The following is a 26,223-nucleotide window of genomic DNA, read 5'->3' as shown; positions in this document are numbered from 1 at the left end:
TCGGTAGCAATTCCTTCCCTGGATTGGAATGGTGACGGGTGCTGTCTCGACCATCCTCCCCAGGGCCAGCCTTCCCTTTGCCCGTATAACCTCCGTTCGATGACCTCAAAGCCCGATTTCTCTTCTTCTGTGGGGGGCATTGATCCCTCCCCTTCGCAGCTTCAGCCGGGGAAGAAAAGGGGTAGGAAATCAAAACTATCTGTGGCAAAAGCTCAGGCTATTTTTGACGTGGCTGATGGGAAACAACTTTCCATCACTGGGGCACTTAGAGCAGTGCAGAGCCTCGGCACTGTTCCAAAATGATCATCTCCTCTTGGAACTGTAGGGGTTTGGCCAGTAAACCCAAAAAACTGGCTCTGAGCGAGTTAGTGCTGAACTCCAAGGCGGATGTAATTCTTCTCCAAGAGACATTGGGGAAAGGAGAGGAGGTGGTATCATTACTCCAAGGGCTTCTACCGGGCTGGGATTTTACAGCCATGGATGCGGATGGGCACTCAGGTGGTTTAGCAGTGGGGGCTAGGGGAGGCAGGGTCAAGATATTGAATCAATGGGGTATGAAACAGGTAATGGGGATTGAGTGTCAATCGTTGGAGTTTGAGTTCCCCATTACCATAATTAACATCTATGGACCATGCCATGACAGGATACCCTTCTGGAACAGATTGATGGAGTGCTCGCTAGTAAAGTCCAATTTCTTGGTGATGGGCGGAGACATGAACTTCTCTTTAGGCAGAGCAGAGACCTGGGGCCCAAATGCTAGAGAGGATCCACAATCTGATTTCTTCAGGAACCTCTTCGCCTCAAAGAATCTAATTGAAGCAAACATCATCAAGCTAAAACCTACTTGGAGGAACAAGAGAATAGGAGAAGCGAGGGTGGCTAAAAGACTTGATCGGTTTTTAATCAATGAGGATCTGGCCGTCGCCACTCCTCTCTTCAGACAATGGGTAGAAGAAGGGGGGACTTCAGACCATTTCCCGATTTATATCGAGCGCTCCAAAGGCCCTGCAAAACCCCGTGCCCCCTTCAAATTCAATGCCTCATGGCTGCAAGAGGAATCCTTCAACAAGATGTTTTCTGAAACCTAGGTTCACCCTGACATAGATTCCCAGGAGAGCAAAGGGTTTCTTTTTATGGAAAACCTTAAAAGGTTGAAAAAGGCTACAATCTCTTGGGCTAAGGAGAGGAATAAAAAGCAGAACGAAGACCTATCCAAGATAACTGAGGAACTCCAAAGGCTTGAAAGCATAGAGGCTGATAGCTATGCATCACAGGTATCTAAGGAGCAAATTGTTAGCCTGGAGAAGCTCAAGAATCAGATCCTGTTGGCAAAGGAGGAAGAATGGAGGCTCAAGAGCAGAGCCATATGGCTCAAAGCAGGGGATGAAAACACTCGTTTCTTTCATAACTATGCCAAGGGAAGAAAGAGTGCAAATACTATATGGAGTCTTAAATCAGAAAACGGAAGGGAAGCCAAGACTTTTGAGGCTCTCTCTTCCCTTGGGGTAAATCATTTCCAATCGCTCTTCAAAGACCCGGGTGAGATAACCATTGCGGAAGTCATCCAAACGACTCAGTGTTTCCACAAATATGTGGAGGAGGAGGAAGCGGACCTCCTAATGGATCCTGTATCCAAGGAGGAGGTGGAGGCTGTAATAAAGTCTATGGCAAAAGAGAAAAGTCCTGGGCCGGATGGGTGGACTATAGAGCTGTTTCTACACTTTTTTGAGCAGATAGGTGCAGAAATCACAGAGGTTGTGGAAGAATCAAGGTTGAAGGGAGAAATCTACAGTCCTTTCAATACCACCTTCATCGCCCTCATTCCCAAAAAGGAAGCTCCTTAATCTTTTGAAGATTTCAGACCTATCTCCTTATGCAACAGCATCTACAAGATAATTGCAAAAGTGATTGCTCTTCGGATAAAACCAATCCTCTCCAATCATATCTCTCCTGAAAAGTTTGGGTTCTTGAACGGGAGACAAATTCACGAGGCTATAGGAGTGGCTCAGGAGGTCCTTCACAGCGTTAAGCTGAAAAATAAGAAGGGAGGGGTGATTAAAATCGACCTTTCCAAAGCATATGACAGGATAAACTGGACATACATCCGTTTGCTTTTAACTCACCTAGGCTTCAAGGTGGATTTTATCAGATGGATCATGGCGTGTATATCAAATGTCAGCTATGCCATCCTCATCAATGGAGCTGCTACCCCTTTTTTCAAAGGTCAGAGAGGGTTGAGGCAAGGATGTCCTCTTTCGCCTCTCCTGTTCCTCCTTGTGGCTGAAGGGCTTAGCCAGTTGATTCATAAGAGCAGAAGGGAAGGTAAGATATCTGGTCTTGAGGCTGCTGTAAACTTGTTTATCTCACATCTACTTTTTGTAGATGACATCCTGATTTTTACGAACAGATCCCAAAATGAAATCAAGGAGCTAAAATCGATATTGGACCTCTTTCTAAAAGCCACTGGAATGCAGATTAACCCCAGGAAATCTCAAATCATTGAAGAGGGTCTCAACAGACGCGATAAGGAGTTGTTCAACTCTTTTTTCCCTTTCGAAATGTGCAGCATGAGCTTACCCTTCAAGTATCTGGGTTTCTGGTTGAAGTCAAATGACTATAGAAAGGAGGACTGGTCTTGGCTAATCGCAAAGATTGAAGCAAGAATTAGTCACTGGAGTTTCAAATGGCTCTCCAGAGCAGGGCGCCTAACACTCATCAAATCAGTGCTCATGGCCATCCCTGTCTATTGGGCAGCCCTCTCTTGGGTTCCCAAAGGAATCTTGGAGAAAATCCGGAGAATATGCAGCAGATTCCTATGGGCAGGGAACAAAGAATCTTCAACCCTTCCCTGGGTAGCATGGGAGAAAGTGGCAAGACCTAAGGAATGGGGGGGCTGGGGGATAAAAAGCCTTCCAGACTTCAGACTTTCTTTGGCCGCAAAATCAGGTTGGCGCCTGATAAATATGGAGAACTTATGGACCAGAACGGTCAAAAGAAAATACATTGATCCTGCCCCTCTGGAAGACTAGATTAGGAATCCAAACAAACCACAGAAGAAGGCTTCTGCTATATGGAAAGCAACTTTGGAATCTTTCAAGGTGATAGAGAAAGGCCTAGCATGGAAAATTGGGAACGGTGAGAGGGTAAAGATTGGGAAGGACCCGTGGGTAGGGTGCAACGACAATTTTGCCCTTCACCCTGATTTGATTCAGCATCTGGATAGGAGAGGCCTTCTTTTTCTCAACCAAGTGGAGAAGCCGGGTCACTCCTCTATTTGGGGGCAAGCTTGGAAAAATGGAGAAGAATTGGAGTTGGACCCGAGATGGTGGAACGCTTGGAATAATTACACTCAGGAACTTTTCAGGTCCAATATAAGACTGTCCGACAGGCAAGATGAGTTAATATGGGCTCATGCAGACTCCGGATCTTATGCTCCAAAGAATGGATATTCTTTTCTTATGTCAAGAAAGGGGTGGGGCGATCCGGAGTGGTGGTCTAAATTGCTCTGGAAGCTGAAAAGTCCTCCAAAATCGAAAATTCTTTTCTGGTGCATTCTAAGGGGCAAAATTCCAACTTGGGATATCCTGCAGTCCAGATTCATGCACGGGCCTGGGAGATGCTCCTTATGCAAAGCAGAAGCAGAAACCATTAACCATCTCTTCCTTACTTGTTCGGAAACAAGAAAAATATGGGGAGAGACTGGTCTTCTTTTGAATAAACAGCTAGTATGGGAAGGAGAAAACATCAAGGAAGTCTGGCAGAAGTGGTGGATTGAGCATCCAAATGGAAACATGCGCAATCTCCCTCTTATCATCAGTTGGGGAATCTGGATAGCTAGAAATAAGAGTATCTTTCAAGGAAGAGAGACCCCTGTGGCAATCACAGCAGCTCAGGGAGTGGCTATTTACTCAAGCATCCCGGAACCAAAGGAATCCTCCTCCCATAGAATTATTCCTGAACTTCAGATTACAGAAGGCATTCCTTGGGCGTTCTTTGACGGTGCCTCACAAAACAACATAGCAGGAGCAGGCCTTGTCATTCACGTATCCCCCTCACACTCCCTAAAAGCTTCTGTGGGGCTCGGCTCGGGCTCAAATAACTATGCTGAATTACTTGCCCTCAAACTCCTCTTATGTTGGCTCATCCAAAGACGCACCCTCACTATTCAAATCTTTGGAGACTCTCAAAATGTGATCAGATGGGTCACAGGCAATCAAACATGCAGCAATCAATTTTTAAAACAAATTCTGGGAGAGATTCTTAGGCTGAAATCATATTTTAACAGCTTTTCTATTTGTCACATCTACAGGGAAAAAAACGAACTGGCAGATAAACTCTCTAAAGACGGTCTTCATCTGGATCTGGGCAGCTGGCAAATAGAAGAAGACGACCAGGGCCATATCAGCAGAACAGCCCAGCCACCTTACATTCATCCGCAGTAATCTCTGTCGTGGTTTTTGTCTAGCATTTTCACCTGCCTTCAGCAGTTTTCGGTTACACATATAACAGCTACTCTAAAACGAAATTACGGCTTATAAAAACCCTTGTAATGATGGTATGATTCTCCCGCATGCATGAGGAGAATTGTTATTTGATGGATATGCAATCTACAATGTACAAGCATATATTTACAGGTTTTTTCGCAAGCGAATAGCAAGAAAAAAGGGCAGTCCAAAACAGGGACAGCAACAACAGCTTAAAGAAATTATCATATGTCTTTGGAACCATGAATGAGAAAAAACAGTGATGTCTCAGGCATATGTAAACTTTTTATAACACTTAATAAAAAGTTTTGTTTTTTTCCTTTGGAAAAAAAAAAAAAAAAAACCAGTAGAACACATAGAAATTGTAGAAATTAGAGATGAAAACTTCATATGCATGGCAACAAGTAAAAAAAACATGAGAAACAAAAAGACAAAAAGGTGCCCAAGTTGATGGGGCAATCTACATTCTTACAGTGATTCTCCACTCTTGTGCCTGGAGGAGAGCCTTCAAGGTAAGCAAGCCCCCCTTCGACATCCAACACCAACAACTTCAACTCCTCCAACTTGTGCAAAATGTTGTCCTTAACATCTTGTTTGTCCACTAGCACTTTGTCGGGTAACTTGACATGCATGTACAGGTTCATTAGTACAAATATTGATTGTATTTGCCCTTGGTGTTCCCTGTGTCAGGGATCTAGGTCGTTAGTCCCTCCAACACTTTAGAATGTAAAGTGCCCTAATGCTCCTACTTTATCTCATCCTCAACTACTTGAATCTTTAGAGGTGTATTAGAATGTCCCCAATTTTTGCATTATCTTGTGATGAGTTTAGGAGTCTCTAGAGTTTATGTCAACGAGGTCACAAGAGCTGGATTACATTATTGGTGGGCCAAGAGGGTTTTTGAGGAGTTTTACGGGGTCCAACTGAGATCGCTTGCCATATTCACCATCATGATCCATTCCACACGATTTAGCCTTGGATCCATTGCATTCTGACGATTCCCGTAAAATGAGGTTATTAATAGGCATATTTTAATTACTTACACTTAAGGTGTTGTTTCACACGAAATACTTGGAGAAACACCTTAGTGTAATAGCTCATTGGAATCAGGGTGAAAATATATACAAGGCATAATGATTAAAAATGGATTTGGGTGGCCGATGTGACCATGGAAGCAAATTCAGCATTTTCCAAGGTTAAAAGTGACTTTAATTACTTAATAAAAATCAGTTTTTTAAATAAAGAAAAGAAAAATGCTTTTAATATTTAATTGGAGGGAAAATATAAGTGAGTCACTTGTATTTTGGAGAAAATGAGCTCTTGAAGAGTTTTTGGGAGAGAAACTTAGTGTTTAAGAAACCCTAACCGCTATAGCGAGCTTCAGTGTTGAAATTAGACACCCTAGTTGATTCCAAGAGTAAAATCACTAATATTTCACCATTATGCTTTTACTTCAATTTTTTTGTTTTTTTGGAACAAATAGGTTTTATTAGCTGATTTAATTCCCTCACATTGTGTTTTCTATATTTCTTGTCACAAGTGGAGGTACATGCTAGAGATGAAAACAGTTTGGCCATTGAAAAGGGTCTACGTTTGGTCAAAAGATTGTTGGGTCGAACTGGTCTTTTGTCAACACTATGAGTGAGTTTTTCTACTAAAACGAAGATCGAACCTCTTCCTTGTCACCCAAGTCATGTTCTATTGGTTGAGGGCCAACTTTTCCAAAGTATTGGGGACTGTATGTTGGCATTATGATACATATGTTGTACTTGATGGCAACCCACTCATCTCAGATGATAAATTATAGTGCAGCGAAGTTCACGCACCTTCATGAAGATAAAAGTTTCTTTCATGTAGAGAAAAGTTCACGCACTTTTATGCAGAGAAAAGTTTATTTCATGTAGAGAAAAGTTCACGCACTTTTATGCAGAGAAAAGTTTATTTCATGTAGAGAAAAGTTCACGCACTTTTATGCAGAGAAAAGTTTATTTCATGTAGAGAAAAGTTCACGCACTTTTATGCAGAGAAAAGTTTATTTCATGGAGAGAAAAGTTCACACACTTTTATGCAGAGAAAAGTTTATTTCATGTAGAGAAAAAGTTCACGCACTTTCATGCAGAGAAAAGTTCCTTTCATGAAGAGAAAATTTCACGCACTTTCATGGTTGGTTCATGGTATTAGTCCAACAGTTTTTTGATCCTATGGTTTTGGACCGTGGTATTGTGGAAGGCCTAAGACTATAAAAGAGGAAGGAGATCATTTGGCAAAGCATCATCGAATGAATTGAATATCTAATAAGTGCTAGATCTGAAATATTTGTGATTGGGTTATGGTGCAGATCTGGATCTGAATGAAGGAGGAACCTTAGCGCATAAAGAAGGATAAGTTCTTTTGATGGGTCATAATCTTTATGCTTGAATAATAGTATCTTTGCATGATTTTGATGTGTTATATGAGGCGCATGCTTGATCTATAAATCTGACAATCTGGGTTAATTAGTGTCTGAATATTTGAAAGAAGGAATTATCCTTTATAGATCTGCATGCAGGTTTCAGGTTGTTGAAGTAGCGTATATCTTTAAATTATGATCTAGCTGCCTATGTCTATTGCTGCAGTATTCTGGGTTCAGAATTTGGTGTGTGGTTACTGTTACTGTGTTCTGGGTACAGCTGTCAGAGAAGTGTTTACTTGATTCAGTGCTAATTGGGAAAAGGAGATTGTTTGATGCAGATATACTGGATGATTGATTGATGTTCATGGATCCAGTCTGAAAATTTATGAAACTTGGTCCCTGGAAGAAAGAGAAGGTTGTAGCCTTCAGTAGGCCAGCACCTACGTACTAGTATCTTGGCTAGTACAAGAGCTAAGAGGGTTGTAGCTCTCTGCAGGTTGTAGCCTGCGTACTGGTAAAGGACTGCACCAATACAAAATCATTGTAAAAGGAGTTTCTTATTAAAAGAAAATAGAGACATATTGCAGCAGGTGGTTTTCACCCACATTGGGTTTCCACCTTATATCTGGTGTTCTTTTGTGTGACTATTTTCTTTTCTTGTTCCTGCTCATTATTTTATGATACTGACATACAAAGTAATGATCAATATTTGAAGAATTATTCAAAGTATAAATATATTGAAAATAATTTGATAATACTGATTCACCCCCCCTCTCAGTATTATTTCCAACACTGTAGACTTCCATAACAATTGTTTGATGTATCCCTTGTGAGCTGGAATATTTGTTGACATTTTCACTAGAAGTGAAGGTCAAATTTGACCATATTATCTGAGGGATGCAGTGCTGGACAAAGATTAAGTTTCCTATGGTTCTTCGCTATTATCTAAGGCAAGCAGTGCTGGACAAAGGTTACGTTTCCTACGCTTCTCCGCTATTATCTGAAGGACGTTGTGCTGGACAAAGGTTAAGTTTCCTACGCTTCTCCAGTAGTCATATTGTGCAAAAAATTTATCTCTCTTATGAGTCGAGTACTCTTACATTATGGGTCGAGTTTCTCATTGGAAGGGACGCGATTAAACTGCTGCAAGCTTGTGAAATGTTCCCAGGTTTTTTCTATGGTATCTTGAGCTTGTAATCTCTATTTCTTATCTTTGTGGTTGACTGAAATTTTATCAGACCTTGCAATGTATATCTAAATGATGTTTTAACGAAAGAAAGACACTTATTATGATGCCATAAAATATTTATAACAATGATGTTCCATTTCTAAGTGGGTTACGCCATTTGCCTTCATTTGGGAGTCATTTTAAATCACATATGCCACTGTGTAGTTGGATTTGGAAATAAGCATACATATATGATTATATCTGCAACAATCCACAATTTCGAGCTTTTTAGTAATGACATGTGTATCAATGATTGGTGATATTTCTGAAAGTAAAATGGTATTTTGGGTTGTTGGTTGAAGCATGGTTGCGTAAATTTACTAATATGTGTTTGTTTTAGATAAAAATAAATAAATAAACTACACCTAGAATAGTGCACTCTCAACGTGTTTGACGAAACCCCCACTGAAGGAGTTCATTGAAACTCAGAAATTCTGGTGTCAAATTTGTGGTGCTTCTTGGTTGGAATATTACACGTATGGACCTAGTAATGTCGTGCAAAGGCTTTAGCTTGAAACCTAGCTCGAGAACCTCCCATATTGCCTCAAGCTCCACCACCAGATCAACATATGGCCCTTTGTCTAGTCATGGTTGCTGAGGGGAGAAAGAAGTGGGTTGCACTAAGATGTCACAGGTTAAATGAAGTGCAAGACAGAGCAAGGCTACCAGGCGAGCATCAAAATGACGGAGAATAATAGCCAAAAGTCAGGGTAGGCAAGGGAAACAACAACAAGGAGGTAGCCATAGTGAAAATGGAAAGTATGAATATAAACCGAGAGATGATTAGCTTTAATGCATGGTGTCATGAGGGTTGGCAAGTGTCGAGCTCAAGATGAGAGTAATTGTGAAGATGGTTAGGGTGGCACGTTGAGATGGCTATGGTCTCATGCTAAGGCTCATGCCTTGAGAACCTCTTCCTTTCCACCATATGTCACCCTCTCGAGTAAAAAGATAATAAAATGTGTTAAAGAAAAATGTCAATTACATGTATGTAATTATATGTACTATCAAAGTTTAATAAAATTAAAATATTTTTATATAGAGATGCCAAATTTATATATAATATAAATAGTATTATTTTTTTTTCCAAAGAAAAAATCGAACTTTTTATATAATCGATAAAAAGTTACATAGTATATGCAAATGCATTCAGTTTGTTGTATGATCAGATCATAAAGCTACTCCAGAAAAGAGGCTACCTTTTCTGTACAAAAGCTGGGAAAAGAAAGCTCTGGAAATCTGGGCCAAAAGATTCAGCTCCCAATTCCAGTTACTCACTAAAATCAGCCCATATAATCCAAAATTGAACAGTGTTCTAAGTCGCGCATCTACTCCTGGGTCTCCTCAATGAGTGTTGAGATTGCAACAAGATGATGGAGCTTAGTGAAAAGAGTCGCCTTCACTAAGTGGGCCCGCAGGCAAATTATGGCGCAAGTTCTATTTTTGATCCCAGCAGGGATGATCACAGTATGGGTGATCACAGTGTGGGTGACCACAGTGTGGGTGATCATAGTATGAGTGATCAAAGTCTATTTTTAGACTGGCTGTCAAAAATAGAAAAGTCAAATATTATTGTCTCATAATAATATTTGGACTATAAACTTGATCTTATTCTCTTGGAGCACTTCAGTTTGAGCTACATATGTGGCCCATGCAGCTGTCAGAAGGAAGTATGCTTTTCTTATGAGTCAGTTGAGTTGTTGCATGCATGAATTCAATTAGAACTCAATCAGTTGAGTTTGGTGGAGTTGATGGAGTTGTGTTCAGTTTGACTTGGTTAAACTAGTTGTAGTTAGTCTAACTGCAAATAGACTAATGATGAGTTGTTAAACTAATTATTAACTCATAATACAACTATAGAATACATCAGTTAACTCAGTTGCATGTCAATGCATGTTCAGTTCAGCAGGGACAGGTGTTAGAGAATCAGATTGCTATCAGTTGTGACTATAGTTGTGCATCAGATCTTGCACAATCAAGGGATTGAGTATGCCAATGAGTTTGCTCATGTATTTTCCCAGTATTATAGCCTCTGCTCACGTCTTACACATTGTGAGTGATTCTTTGGAGGTGAAATACGAGATTGGTAAACCATTCTCATTGATTCTTGAGCAGGTATTGAGCAGTGGAGGCAGGCAAGCAGTGGAATAGATTTGGAGATCAGATCTGAGCTGTATTGTGTGTAACAGGTGGAGCTGGTACTGGATTGCTTGTGATAACATTGTACTTTGTAATGTTACATGGTCTCAATCATTAATATACAGATAGTTGGGGTTTTTAGCGAGATGCTTTCCCCGGGTTACATACTGTGTTAATGTGTGAATGCTCTTGATGTTTTATTGTTATTGATGCTGCTATATTGATGATCAACGTAGAGGAGCTTATGTATTGTGTATGTATTCCGCAATAGTACATGATTAGGATAATCTCTGTTGAATATGTGTTAAATTATTCAAAATTTCTACAATGAGGAAAACAACCCATATTTGGAAATAGATACCATGGAAATCAGAAAAAAATAAACCAACAGTTTGCCAAAAGACAGTTGTACTTGCATCCAGTTTACATCAGTTTTTATAGTATATATATATCATCAGACAGAAACCAAAAAGGACTATGCATAGGGAGGCTGATCCGACACACGGATCTGACCATGATCTTCCTCTGCTATTCGCCAGCTGCCCATATTTTGCTGTAAACCTTCCTTAGAAAGCTTGTCTGCTGCTTCATTCCGTTCCCTGTATATATGGCCAAGTGAAAAAACATTAAATGAAAACTTTAGATTCAGAATTTCTTCTAATAAAGGTCTCAACATATAATTTTGACATCTACTTTGTCCATTAACCCATTTAACAACATTTAAAGAGTCCCCAAAGATCTGAACTGTGAAGATGTTCCTGTAAATGATCCAGATTTAAACAGGAACGCAACAAATTACAGAGATAATCATATACACAAAGATGCAGCGGAAATAATACTTCATTTCATTAATGGAAAATACTGAGATATGCTTACAACCAGAAATGGAAATAAACCAACTAGGGCGATGGTAGCTTATCTATAAGAAGAGATGTGATGGCTACATGCCTCTGAACTGTGTTACAATGAGGCTCGAAGGCCTATTTATTGTTGAGAAACAATGGAAAAACCCTTCACATTCCAAAACCTAACCCTAGGAGATGAAACGCCAAACTGTGGGCCTCGTTTGGGGTAAATTGGTACATCAACTTCCCGGGGTCGTAACTTTGGCATATGATCTCCGTTTGACGCGTACAATAGCTCATTAGAAAGATCTATCCGAGCACTATCATTGTTGGAACGGGCAACATCGATCCATTCCATGGACCCATGTTGCCCCCGGATTCCCCAAAAAACGTCGTTTAGGGCCTCAAAACGGCTCCGGAAGTTTAGGACCTGAAAAACTGCTAAAAATAGTAAGTTGTGCTATAATTAAGGAAACTGAAAATGCTGAGAAAGAGAATGGTGGGGGTCCAGGTGGACTTGGCAGGTGGCCACCAATATCCACCTGGATCAGTAAATAAGCCAGCAAAGAAGGAGCTTTAAGGCGGATAGTTCAGCAAAATTGTTTGATCCGGAGCCTAGACCCACTGAAGCTTTTAAAATTTGGTTTTCATTTAGGTGAATGATCATCCCTGCTCCTGCTGAATTGTTCTGAGAAGCCCCATCAAAATAGGCCCATGGGATCCCTGCTTTGATTTGTTCTTCTCTTATCTGTTTGGGATTCCTTGCCTCCTCTGATTCTGGAATATTGGATAGAATTGCAGTACATTGAAGTGCAGTTATTTCAGCAGGGGTTTCCTTGTCTGAAAAAATACACCTGTTCCTTGCAATCCAGACTCCCCAGCAAATGATGGGGGGTAGATTCCGTAAGTTCCCCTCTGAATACTGCCGCCACCACTTTTCCCAAACAACGGATAAATTTTCCCCTTCCCAATTTAACGGTTTTTGAATGAGTTTTTGGACCTCCCCCCATATCCTTTTGACAGAAGGGCATTCTAAAAACAGATGTCTTATAGTCTCAGAGTCAGCTTTACATAAGGGGCATCTCCCCGGGCCTTGCTTATATCTGGATTGGAGAATGTCCCATGTTGGAATCTTCCTTTTGAGAATACACCAAAAGAATAGCCTGGCTTTTTTTGGGCATTTGAGTTTCCATAACAATTTGGCCCACCATTCCGGTTCTTCCCATCCTTTTTTTGACATTAAAAATTTATAACCGAACTTTGGAGAGTAAGCTCCAGATTCCGCATGAGCCCATACCAATTGATCTGGACTGCCTTTCAGTCTTACATTTGTTCTGGAGAGTTCTTGAGTAAATGCCTTCCACTCGTTCCACCAGAAAGGTCTGAGATCTAATTCTTCTCCTGTTTTCCACGCTTGCCCCCAGATTGTGGACTGACCGATTTTCTCAACCTGATTTAGAAAGAGAATGCCCTTGGATTCAAGATGTCTGATCAGTCCTGGGGAAAGAGCGAAATTTCCATTGCAACCGACCCACGGATCTTTTCCTATTCTCAGATTTTCTCCATTTCCAACCTGCCATGCCAAACCTTGTTCGATAACTTTAAAAGCCTCTGTAGTAGCTTTCCATACCACCGAAACATTCCTTCCTTTCTTATTTGGGTTCCTGATCCATTCTTCAAGAGGGATAGGGTCTACATATTTCCGCTTCACCACTCTCGTCCAAAGGTTTTCCGTGTTGATGATTCTCCAACCAGATTTGGCAGCCAAGGAGAGGCTAAAATCAGAGAGATTTTTGATTCCCCACCCTCCCCATTCTTTTGGCCTCGCCACTTTCTCCCATGCGACCCAAGGAAGAACTGAGTCCTCCTTTGAACCGGACCAAAGAAATCTGCTGCAAATCCTTCTTATCTTGTTAAGAGTCCCTTTAGGAACCCAAGTCAAGGCTGCCCAAAAAACCGGCATGGCTTGTAATACAGAGTTGACTAAGGTCAATCTACCTGCTCTAGATAGCCACTTATAACTCCAATGTGAGATTTTTGCTTCGATTTTAGCCAACAGCCAGTTCCAATCCTGTTTTTTGTAAGCATTTGGCTTCAGCCAGAAGCCCAAATACTTGAAGGGATTTTCCATGTTATATACATCAAAAGGCAAAAAAGAAGTAATCAGGCTTTTCTCATGTCTATTGAAACCTTCCATGATTAGCTGAGACTTTCTGAGATTTACTTGCATCCCTGTCGCTTTCATGAACAGATCAAGAATGTTTTTTAGTTCCTTAATTTCAGTCAAGTTCCCATTCGTAAATAATAAAATATCATCTACAAAAAGGAGGTGTGAAATGAACATATTTACAGCAACTTCCAAACCTTTTACCGAACCTTCTCTTCTGGCCTCCAGAATCAGTTGACTTAAGCCTTCAGCTACTAGAAGAAAGAGTAGAGGCGACAAAGGGCATCCCTGTCTTAGTCCTCTTTGCCCTTTGAAAAAGGAGGATGCTGCCCCATTAATTAAAACTGCAAAACTGACACTAGTGATGCATCCCATTACCCAGTTGATGAAATCCAGGTTAAAGCCTAGATGAGTTAATAACATCCTCAAATATGTCCAGCTGATCCTGTCATAGGCTTTTGACAAATCAATTTTAATCACAACTCCTTTCCTGTTTGTCTGTCTGACACTGTGAATTGTCTCCTGCGCAACTCCTATGGCTTCATGGATTTGTCGACCGTCCAGGAATCCAAACTGTTCACTTGAAATGCATTTTGACAGAATCGGTTTTAAACGGACAGCTATCACTTTTGCAATAATTTTATATATACAGTTACACAATGAAATAGGCCTGAAATCTTCAAAAGATTCTGGATCCTCCTTTTTAGGAATAAGGGCTATGAATGTTGAGTTAAAAGGGGCGTAAATCTCTCCTTTCCTCCTCGACTCTTCCACCACCTCAGTTAATTCTGCTCCGATCTGTTCAAAAAAATGTTGGAAGAGTTCTATGGTCCACCCGTCTGGGCCTGGGCTCTTATCTTTTGCCATTGATTTTATAATGCTTTCCACTTCCTCCTTGGAAACTTCTCTGATTAAATTCTCTGCTTCTTCCTCCTCTACATACCGGGGAAAGCATTGGGCAGTTCTGATCACTTCTGCTAATGTTATCTCTCCTTGGTCAGCAAACAGGTTCTGAAAGTGATTCCTTCCCATATAAATAGTATTATTAAGAATCAATATAGATCTATTTTAATTTTAAATCTACTAAATGTTAAGAAGAATAAGATTTATTTTAATTTTAAATCTACTAAGTGTTAAGAAAAATAAGATTTTTTGAGGTGCAAACTTTTCCTCATGTTTTACACTCTAAAAGAGGTTCACAATTTGAGAGATTTGATCCCTCTTGATGCTTGGTAGATTCAAAGTTAAGATGGATCTATGTTTGTATATTGCAAGTTAGGTTTCAACAAATAACCTTCAAATTGTCTTAAATTTTTCATTAAAAAATTCCCACCATTAATGCTTGGAGAGTCATAAGGTTTTTGAGGGGCATAATTCAACACTTAGACTTGAAATCACTGGAAAGCTCTTTTAGTGCCATATACCATGGCGATATCATGTGTGACTTGGTGTTGCAAACTAACATTTTTTTAATGCTTCAAAGTAGGTCATCTTAGCACTATAGGAAAGTCGTGAAAAATTATGACATCCATAAGTTCATAATCTAAAATCAAAGGGTAAACACGTAACTAGTGGTTGGAAATATGTTAACTTTAACTTTAGGGAGTGCATATTCTGAACTTTCTAGCTAATAACTAGCTTTTGCTTATGCATAAAGTCTTACTATATTGTCTCTATATGTTAAAAAGGTCCTAGTAAGTGCCATAATTTGGGTATGAAATTGAATCACTCAACAATTTGTATTAGTGGATGTTGAGAAATCTAAGGGGCAACAAGTGTAGGTGATTTCTCTTACTTTGATAACTACTTGTGATGTATCTTTACTTTAGTTGATTAACTTCTTTTTTACTTTATTATTATTAGTGTTCTTTATCATCAAACAACTGCCAAACCATAAAGAACAATGAGAGAATAGGACACAAAATATAGGCGATTAACCAAGGCCAAAACCTCTCCAATTGAGAGTAAATCCCACCAAAATTCTTCTCTTCTTATAGAACTTCAATTAACAAATTCCAAGACCTATTACCCTTGACCAAGATACTCCAGGACCAAGTCATCCTTCTTTCCTGATGAACTTTCCTTCTACAACTTCCAGCAACAAACTTCGACCTTTCATCAACTTCTCCAATGACTTCGACCCTAACAACAATTTCTGCATCTTCGAACTAGCAGCTTCAAAAACCTTGACTTAGTAGCTTCACAACTTTGATCTTGATGCAACTTCTACCTAGCAACTTCACAACTTTGACCTTGCAGCTTCACAACTTCGACCTTGCAGCTTCACAACTTCGACCTTGTAGCTTCACAACTTCGACCTCGCAACTTCACAACTTTGACCATGCAACTTCACACCTTTGACCTTGCAACTTCACAACTTCGATACAACCTTGCAACTTCAGAGCTTCGACCTTGCAGCTTCACAACTTTGATGCAACTTCAAAATTTCATCTAACCTAGAATCAATAGAAACTCTAGCGAAAGAGGGAGAGAGAGAGAGAGGCCCAAAAACTTTGATCTTGATCTTCTTCTTCTTCTTCATCCTTTTTGAACTTCTATCTTGAGGAGATTGAACTTGCTTAAGTGAGTGACCAAATGAGGTTGAATTCCTTCTTATTTATAGGCTTGTGAGGGGTACGGATGACTATCTTGAGACCGACTTGTACCTTCATGTAGGCCAACTTGATATTTATGCCATGACGAGGTCTTGGAGGGTCTTTTGACTCTATTTTGACTCGATAATTTTTTATTTACGATATGTAACATGCCCAAATGGGCCTTCAATACATGATAATGACTCAATTGACTTTATGACAAACCTAGAAGCACTCAATGGGTGCTTGACCTGAAAATAAATTTCCCTTGAGCATGAAACCCATGCCTCAAGAATACAAATAATATATTTATTTTTCTCTTTTCATAAAATCACGATTACATATGCCATTATGAAGATCGAACCTAATTACATATTTCAACAGTGGAAAGCTCTAAATGGTCACTATTCCATTGTATCATCCTCCTCTCCACTTGAAGTTGGAATTGGAATTTTTTCAATTATTCTTTTAGTACATAAAAAGGGAGTCAAACAAGCTTAAAAAGTCATTGCATCAAAATGTTCTCTACAGTCTAGTATGGAGGAGATATTGTGGTTACGTAAATGAGTGTAAACATTTAAATTTCGGCTCAATTAAAAAAAATAATAAAAAGGAAAAGAGAATAAAAATAAAAAATCCATTCAATTCAATTTGTTATATTGTAATTTTGTTTTTATTAATAAAATTACAAACAATTTTTTCAAGGAAAAAATCATAATATATATCTCTCTCACATACACACACTAAACTGAGAATAGTTATTATATTAAAAGACAATGAGGTAAAGCTCAGTTTAGATACATGGTTCACATAAGTTAAAACCAATGGACATGGTGGGAATGGTGTATGTATTAACGCCCATCTATAGAATTCTGACCTTGAAGCTTTTGAACAAAATGCTACAATATCTACATTATTCCACTTGTACATTCATCAATATTGACCTAACAAAAACCATAATTTACAAAGCATCAATATATTACTTACATTAAACCATGAGGACCTCCACTTTGATTTTTGAGTCTCCTCATTAACCATTAAGGAAGGGGGACATATCCCTTTTTTCCCTACCATCAAAATTCACCTTGATTTAGCCTTGACCCCAAATTAGCCATGTGATTAGCCTTGGGGTTATTTGATCTAAGAACACGGAGACAATTTTTCTTTGGGATAGACTAATACAACTAATAAAATCTACTTGAAAATATGAATTAACTTTGTATCTGAGGGGAGAGATCCTAAATATAAATGGTGAATTCTATTTAAGGAATCACTAAAAATAATCACCTCCTAAATTCCCAAATTCACAATTTGCTTCAAATCTCGATATAAGACATAGACTTCAACAACATTATTGGAAGTGTGACTCAAAACCCAAATAAACCTATGTTCTTCTTCATTCTCAGGGCAAAAAATTACCCCTTGCTCTTGCTACCCCTTAAAATAAATTTAAATTGACCATGATATTAATTAATAAAAATATAAAAACTTAATAAATTTAAACAATAAATATAATTTTAAAAATAAAAATATTTTGAAATATATAAATATAAAATTTATGTATATCACATTAAAATAAATTAAAATAATAAGAATTCATATTCATGACCATAGTATTTCAGAATACACACACATATATTGTGAAATGCCATGGTTATATATATATATATATATATATATATATATATATATATATATATATATATATACATATATATGTATATATATATATATACATATATATGTATATATACATATATACATATGTATACATATATACATATATGTATATATATGTATATATATACATATATGTATATATGTATACATATGTATATATGTATATATACATATATATACATATATATATATATATATATATATATATATATATATATATATATATATATATAAAAGTCTGAACGTTCTATTAACTACAAATATTGATATCTATATAGTTGTTCCATAGAATTCTGTTGGTCTCACCCTGACTAGGTTTGTTGACTAGCGCTAACTGACCAGGACATACATTCCAAAAATTACATAAGCTAGCCAACCATAGCCCCAGAGGCCAAAGATGCCAAAAAAGCATCAAAACTAACAGGACACCACTAGACATGATCAATCATCAGAAGTGACAGAAGCCGTATTGTCTAGCCTAATCCTTGATGGAGGCGGAGGGTGGTAATTACAGCGAACATGTTGCTCCAAGTGGACCAACCAAGCTTCCAACTGTTCCATCTTCTCCAAGATACAGGTATGCCCATGCCACACCACAACCACATGTTCCCTTAGGTGACACTGAAAACACTGAATCTGAGTCAGAGCCATCACTAAAGCCTTGTGCTCCTCTCGGTGGTTCCTCTCATAATCCTCTAATTGAACTTTTAGCGATTGTCGTGGCTGAGTTGGAGCGACTCGAGGGGATTTGCCACCCTCCTTTGTGTTTGTCGACGCCCCTTGCGAGGGCCTGGAGCCTGTGACCTCCCCCTCCTAATGGAACCTGTAGAGGATAGATCCTTGCTTTTACAACGCCTACTAGGTGGAGGCTTTGAGGCCTTGTATTTGTTAGAGATAGATATGCGAGAGCTCCTTCTAGGAGGAGCCATGGGAGAGATTTTACAACAAAGAGAACCTCTTAAGAACGCCTCCCCCATTAACCCCCAAAACACCTCGAGGCACAGGACGAGGGTGGTCACTCCTTCGGCTTCAGGTCACCACTGCACTATCACCACCGCTGCACCAAATTCCTTGATGTCAAGCGTCCACCCTCTTAAGAGCCAGACATACCATTCAAGTAGACCAAGCAAACTACCCAGGATGACACCCCACAAATATAGACCCATGAGTAATTGAAAAGAGCACGTGACCTTGTTCTTATCAAGATTTACCATAATTAAGGGCGAACACCGAAAAAGACAAGACCACCACAAGCAAAACTGCCACCTCCAAAGCAAATGCCTAGAAGCCCGACCACCCTAGGAAAAGACACTGAACCCTGAACTTAGGCACCGACCATAAACAAGATACCAACGCAAGAGTAAAAACCAGAGACTGAGACAAGTAAGGAGGTGGAAAGTCGAGCCCTGAAGGTGCGCCCAACCCAACACCCCGCTCACTACTTGAGAAAGGCCTGCTCGAAGATCACCCTCCCTCCCAAACTCCAACACCAAGCTCAACACATAGGTTGAAATTCCGAACAAACAAAAACGAGAGGGAACTACCAAACCACGCCCAAAGCCGAAGATATAAAAGGTTACATGGTTCTTCCGACGGGTGCCAAAGAGATTGCAAGGAAGGATGAGGGGTGATGATGCGTCCAATAGTCGCCTCCAAGCTCCCAACTCAACAATTGCTAGCATAGTCCCTATGTGTCTCCCAACCTAAGCCCCAATTTCCTCTAAAGGACAGAGAATCATACTCACTGCACTATTCCATCCCCCCAATGTTACTCCAGAAACTGAGCATTACCATGATGAAACCCACACTATCCCTTGTGTTAGCTCTGAGCCGCTTAATTGGGCATAAATGCCACCCTCACCAACATCTAACCTCTCATGAGCAAATTGTCCTGGGTGCTACCACACTTCTGTTTGCCATTCCATGCACATGTATTACCTTGAGAGAGGCCGAACACAATTCCGAATTGCCTTGAGTTCTCCACCCCATCGGGAAATTTCAGAGCATATAATTAATAAACAGATAGAAACTTAATAAGTTAAAAATAAAATATTAATATATGATCTAAGAGCAAGCTATTAGATCATATATAAATGAATTGATGATTCATATTCTTAAATATAATTGCAATATATATATATATATATATATATTTTAAATATATATATATATATATATATATATATATCTTAAGTTAAAAAAATTATGAAATCATATAAAAACTTAATAAACTAAAAATAAAATATTAATGTATGATCTAAGAGTAAGCTATTGGATCATATCTAAATGAATTGATGATCTTAAATATAATTACAATTTTTTTTTAAATATTAAATTAAAAAAATTATAGAACATCCATTAAAAATGGTATTGTTGAAGTTTTAATAAAATTATAAATAAGAATATTTCTATATATAAAATTGTGAAATTTATACAAATATAAATAATATTATTAAGAACTAGTACAGATTTATTTTAATTATAAATCTGTTAATTAGTAAATTATTTTTTTCAAAATCAAAATTTTACTTTTAAAAATAAGTTAATATCAAAATAGATTTGATACTTTTTAAAACTAAGTAAATCCCAAAATAAAATGCATTTATACTCCTACAAATAAAAAAATTCACACATTATAATATACCGAAAATAAAAATAAAAATTACACATTAAAAAAATATAATATAATAAAAATAGAAAAGTTTACCCATTACAAAAATGATATAAATGCTAAAGATAACAAACTTTGAGTATCAACCATTGATCAAAATCGTACTAAAGAGGAAAAATAAATGCATGAGTTCAAACTCTTATGGTGATAACCATGAAAAGCTATATAACAATTCCAAATTATCTCGGTTCGGACATGCAACATTTTTGCATCTAATTCACGGGCATGCAACATTATGAAACTCACACATGAGGATTCATGGAATTTTTTTGGGGGTGTGTGAAATGCTAAATCTTTGTAATATTACTTTTGTTATAGAGTGCTTGGTGGCGATCAATCCAGTGCATTCACATATGTAAAATCCGAGTTTTGGTTCTGTTAGTTACCTTCATTTCACTTAGTTGTATTCCCCAGGTTGGTGTGGCTTCCCGGCGCTCTGCGACATAGTCTACTGCCGTTCGAGGTCGAGGTAACACAGTTCATCCTCCTTCTACTCCAGCGACACTTTGAGGAAAAGGTTTTGCTCTGCCCCTTCATGAACTTGTTTTCCAAATAATTTTTTCTCTTTACTCTAAGGAAATCCGGGGTTTAGGGTTTTAGGGCATTGGTAGATTACAATTTTTGTCACTTCCATTGCAATACAGTGTTGGCATATGGCCACAGTATTCTCCTTGCATTTAAGTGAAGTAGAAGCCAATCTTTGTTTTCTCGCAAGAACAGCAAGAGCAGAAACTGCATTGTCTGTAAGATCTGGTGTGTCATTTGTCAGAACATTAATAAATGGAACTGCACCAGTTGCTACTATCTTGAAGCACTTCAATAAAAAACTGAAAGATTAAACAAGGCAGTAGCTGCATCCTTCTTGCCTTTGACAATTCTGTCCCAAAGAAGATTTATCATGGCTGGAATGACATCAGACCTCTTTCCAATTAATTTCTTATATTCACCAACAGAGGAAAAGCTGAAGAACACTGCATCTATTTCTAAGAACATTGATGATCGGCTCTATGCATCAGATTGCATTATTTTAGTTTCGTTCCTCTCATAAATAGATAAATTGAGGAGCGCAGTTACAAAATTTTATTAAGCTTTGGGATCCTGTGAAGTTAGCAGTGATACAAGCAAAGGAATGGCTCCTGTCTCTGCCATGCAAGCTCTATTGATCATGGTGCATTTAGCATGTAGTCTAAGTTCATAAGCAACCTGCTTTTTCTCTTCAAAAGATGTAGCAAGTTTTTCTACAAGGAATGCTGCAGTCATTGCAGCTTCTAAAGTTGCCTTGATACTCATGATGCTTTCCATTGAAGAACGTTTCTTGTTGTTTTAAGGCTTTTTAAAGGGGTTATTATGTGCATCGCAATACTGAATAAGGCCATGGAGAGCATGATCTGGAATAAGATTTTTGGCAAAAGCTTCTGCCCATTCTTCGGACAAGTAGAGTCTCCTTCTTTGATCTATCTGGTAATGGGTGCTAGCTCATATGTTTGGCCAGTAAATACAGTGACTAGTTCTCTCATCAAATCAAGTGAGATTGGACATCTGAAATCATCTCGAATAACAGGGATATCCTTGGACTTCGTTCTAGAAACTGTGTGTTCACTGTATGTTTGTAATTGTGCATCAAATTCCATCTCTGTAACCCTGAGTAGGACACAATTGCAACAAGGCATGAAGACAATCAAACTATTAATAATTGAAAAATTCTGATCTGCACCTAACCTTTTTTCTAATTTTTCATCTCTTCCTCCAACAACTCTATCTTTCTTCAACAATCCCTTGCATTTTGTAGACGCAAATCATCAAAAATCTTTCTGAGTTTAGATTCCTTTGGGGTCACCTCCCTCTTGAACTAATTAAGAACAGCCAGCAGATCTCTGCAGATCTGTTCTTCAGAAATATCAATGAAAAGCTTAGCTCTTCTGTACAGACTGTGAACCAACTCAATTTGCTCCTTAACCTCGTCTGAGACATCCGACAATCTCAAGCATAGTACATCCAATGCACTAGCCATAACGTGTGTCAGAACACAGTATATCTTTGATATCCTTTGGCTTGCATGACAAACCAAATACAACTTCCATCACTGCTACGGCCCTCCAGCAGATATTTTGTCTTCTGTAAAATAACTTATAGTTCTCTGAAGCATAACCATGTAGAAGGAGGCATTGGGACCCCCCATATCCGATTTCCTCAAAAAGCACAGGCAAAACCTTGAATGTTTGTGTAATGCAGATTGCATTTCTCCTCTGTTATTTTCTAGTCTTCTCACAATATATTATTTGTTCTGCAAGAGGAAGCAGAGCTTGTAATAAAGATATAGCATAAATGTTCACTGCAGGTACAATTAGAGGGCATCTTGAAGTCTCTCTTTTCCTAAGCAGCCAATTGTTAGCTGACAAAGCTATCAATTTCTCGAATCTCCACTAAAAACCACATTTTAACCCTGAATGGATAGAATAGAATGTAATATATAACAATTTCCCCTGAAATCTAGAGTTTCCCAAATTCACAAATATCCTGGATTTATGCTATTTAATCCCCAATTGTATAATATATTCTAAATTATCAATATTACCAATGCTTATCTTGGACTTTTGCTATTTGTACATTTTTTCTTGAAATGCAACAATTGTTGCAATTTAAACTAAAATTTCTTCAATTAAAACCGAATTGCAAGTACCCAACCTGAAATTCTGTAAGTTAGTCTGCGGTTGGCTCAATTTAGCATCCTCTAGGCTTCTCAGAATATATTATTTGTTTGGAAAAGAGGAAGTAGAGCTTGTAATAAAGATACAGCAGAAATGTCCACTTCAGGTATGAATTCAAGACCCCTTGAAGCCCGTATTTTTCTAAGCCTTTGGTAAAGCCATCTGTTTGTCCACCAAAAGCCACAATCTAATCCTGAATGTATAGAGTAAAAGTCCAATATATAACAACTTCCCCTGAAAACCTACAGTTTCCTAAATTCACAAATATCCTGGATTTATGCCATGTAACCCCCAACTATACAGTTTATTCTAAATTATCAATATTCCCAAAGCTTATCTTGGACTCTTGCTATTTGTACAGTTTTTTCACGAAATGCAACAATTATTGCAATTAAATTTTAAACTAAAATTTCTTTGATTTAAACCGAATTGCAACTACATAACCTGAAATTTTGTAAGTTACTCTGTATTGGCTCAATTTACCCTGGAACAATGATATTTAAGCTATAATGATATTTGAGTAAAATTCTTCGATTTAAACTGAATTGCAACTACATAACCTGAAATTCTTTAAGTTACTCTGTATTTGCCCCAGGGTTGCGGGGGAGCGCCTCTCCCCCCATGCTCTCGCTCCCAAGTCGCGCTCCGAGCGGGAGCGGCTCCAGAGCGCCTTGGGAGCGCGCTCCCTAAAAAAAACGCTCCCTGCCTTTTCGGGAGCGTTTAGTATTTTTTTTGCAGTAATATTCCAAATGCAATTGTTTTTCAAAGAAACAAATAAGTTTTGATTGAGGTGGCCTAATGATCAAGCTTATGGCCCTAGTATTGATATGCGATTCATGGATGAAAATGAAGATCAAGGAGAATATCACTTTTACTTAAATTTTTAACATTATCATGAAATGACTCGGGATGTTTGAGAATGGTTCCGACTTCATTGGATTTCATATGGAGAAAGTAGAATTTTAGATTTCATTCAAAATCTAGCAGACTTATCAGTTTTTCAGGAATGAGGGGATTGCAATGTTTCCATTGGATTTTGTCATGTATTAGCGTATGGAACTCGTATTTAATCAAGAGCACCAATCCCTCTATGTACCTTGATGTTAGTGACATTGGTTGTCGAACTCCTTTATCATGACCCTCCTAAAAATGTACGCAGCACTGAAACAAAATCTTGACTTGACATGCTATGCTTTTTCTATCTTATGTTAATGCTTAGAGTGTGATATGAATGACCAAGATCCCTTCCAGAGGTAATGACAAAGAAACCTCTGGATATTAATGCTTAGAGGGTGATATTAATGACAAAGATCTTGATTTTCCAAGAAGACTAAAAAATTAGACATTTCTCGTGGTGGCAAGAGGCCCAAGCATTAGCAATAGATAATAGATTTACTTGTCTTTTTTAGTTTCTAGTAGTTTTTATAACTATTGATTCTTTCATATTTATTATGCTATTTTTTTTAAACAATATATGACAATTTAAGTTTGAAGTTTGAAGTTGGCAATTATAACTCATTAGTAATGAATTATGAATATGATGCTTCATGAAAGTTGAAAGTTGTTTCATTTCGTTTCATTTTATAACATTTCATTTCATGTTAGATATTATTTGTTGTAATGGTTACACTTAACTTACAAGTACAACTTCGGTGATCAATGATGATAAGTGTTATATATTGAATTTTGAAAGCTTGAAACTTTAAGATTGATGAATCATGATTCATGAGACTCAATATGTTGTATGTTACTAACTTGTGGACGTGGTTGATGAAGATTATAACTTCTCGATGATTGTTGTTATATGGTTCAATCTATGCTTTTTTATGTTTTTTATATCTAATTCATCATTCTACATGTTTTTGTTGACATATATGCATCAATATATATATATTTAAAATGCTCCGGGATTCGCTCCCAAACTGGGAGCTTTTGAAAATGTTGCTCCCGCTCCCAAGTAACCTTGATTTGCCCAATTTTGCCTGAAATAATGATATTTTTTAACATATAATTGCAACGATGTTAGCTAGAGGCTAGAAATGCAGCAAGTTAACCTGACACTACTGCAGTTTAACTCTAATTGCTATAATTTAACCTGAAATTGTGCAATTTATACTGAAGTTGCCCAATTTAAACTGAAGTTGTCCAATTTAAACTGAAAGCGTTACAGTTTGATCTTTAATTCCGCTATTTAACAACTTATCTATACAGATGAGCTTGAAATCTCTCACTAATAGTTGCAGTAACTATCCTGCAGTGCTTTGGATTTCCTCTCTCTCCTTCCAAGATCTCATCCACCATAAATGCAGATATATCTACAAAATCTGACTACAATATTTAGTGTCTCAGCCTTTAAATATTTACTTCTTGGAGCCGAAGGATTTCGTGAAGAACACTGCAATATTTATAGTGCTGGTCTTCAATTTTTTTCTTCTTCTAGCCTAAGGTTTTCAATTCACAGGAAATAAAGAACACTGAAATATTTTCCAGACGAGAACTCAAATATCTGGCTCATTCTGCTTAATATTTCATCCAATCTCTCGCAGAAAATTAAAATAAAAGGCAGCAGAAAAGATATTTACCGTGTATTGAACTGTTTTCTTGAAGCTCCGAAGAGAACTTAGCAATGAAGAGAAATAGCCGATCAATGCAGATGATTTATGGGAATTGAGCATATTTATGTCAGTGTAAGTAACCTCTTCTCCACCATAATAAGTCATCTAGTGTTTGATTCCCTTATGTCTTTCAAGTTTACCAGAAATATCTCTCTGGATTTGATAACTCTTTTTCATTCGTGCGTTTTGTGAAACACTTTGCTGGCCTCCATCAGTTCTCAAGTTTAATTTCGAGTAGCTGGGGCCTCTTGTAGCCTATGTCTGCAGGTTCCAGAGTTGACTGGAGCTTCCAGCATCCTTCCTGTCCATGCCTTCCGGTGGTGTAGGTGCTGACTGGCAGGTTCCATCTCTCTGGAGAGTTTCAAGCTATGTTGCACTGAAACGGATACGGAAACGGGGTTTGAAACGGATACGACGAATTTTCAAAAAGTCTGGATACAATACGACAAGGAAATGATATATATATATATATAACAAAATAAAACTTTCATATTACCATTCATCTTTTAGAATCTAAATTCTATATTTAAAAATACATAATCATCATCATGAATTCCACATAAACAAATCATCATCACCAATTCAGCTTAAACATTGTTATCATCATTAGAGATTATTTCCAATTTCAATCATCAACATCATCACCAAAATTAATAATGCTAATACACATTTTTTTCAGAGAAATGCTAAATGCACATTA

At 38.0% G+C, this 26,223-nt stretch overlaps 2 protein-coding genes across 4 annotated transcripts in view; both read left to right on the top strand.

The window, feature by feature from the left end:
• The first annotated feature begins 476 nt into the window (after positions 1-476).
• LOC149243300 (uncharacterized) lies at positions 477-1,088 on the top strand. Its single transcript, XM_089371170.1, has one exon. The coding sequence runs from the start codon at positions 477-479 to the stop codon at positions 1,086-1,088; it is 612 nt and encodes a 203-aa protein (XP_089227296.1).
• Positions 1,089-20,348: 19,260 nt separating this feature from the next.
• The window catches only part of LOC149243299 (putative U3 small nucleolar RNA-associated protein 7), a 29,022-nt gene continuing 23,147 nt past the window's right edge, over positions 20,349-26,223 (top strand). The window contains exons 1-2 of one of the 3 annotated variants that reach the window (XM_089374474.1): positions 20,349-20,475; positions 20,615-20,717. In XM_089374474.1, the coding sequence (XP_089230600.1) occupies positions 20,459-20,475; positions 20,615-20,717 (120 nt within the window). In that variant the 5' untranslated portion in view covers positions 20,349-20,458. Of the gene's footprint in view, positions 20,718-25,454; positions 25,596-26,223 lie in introns of all 3 variants that reach the window. The other 2 variants (XM_089374476.1, XM_089374477.1) reach the window with 2 other exon arrangements.

This window comes from Pinus tabuliformis, chromosome 8 (assembly GCF_031772625.1).
Source record: "Pinus tabuliformis cultivar Carrire ecotype Pingquan chromosome 8, CPIR1, whole genome shotgun sequence".
In the NCBI taxonomy this organism is placed as follows: Eukaryota; Viridiplantae; Streptophyta; class Pinopsida; order Pinales; family Pinaceae; genus Pinus; species Pinus tabuliformis.
Note: the sequence above shows the minus strand (reverse complement) of the source record. Positions and strands in the feature narration are given on the sequence as shown.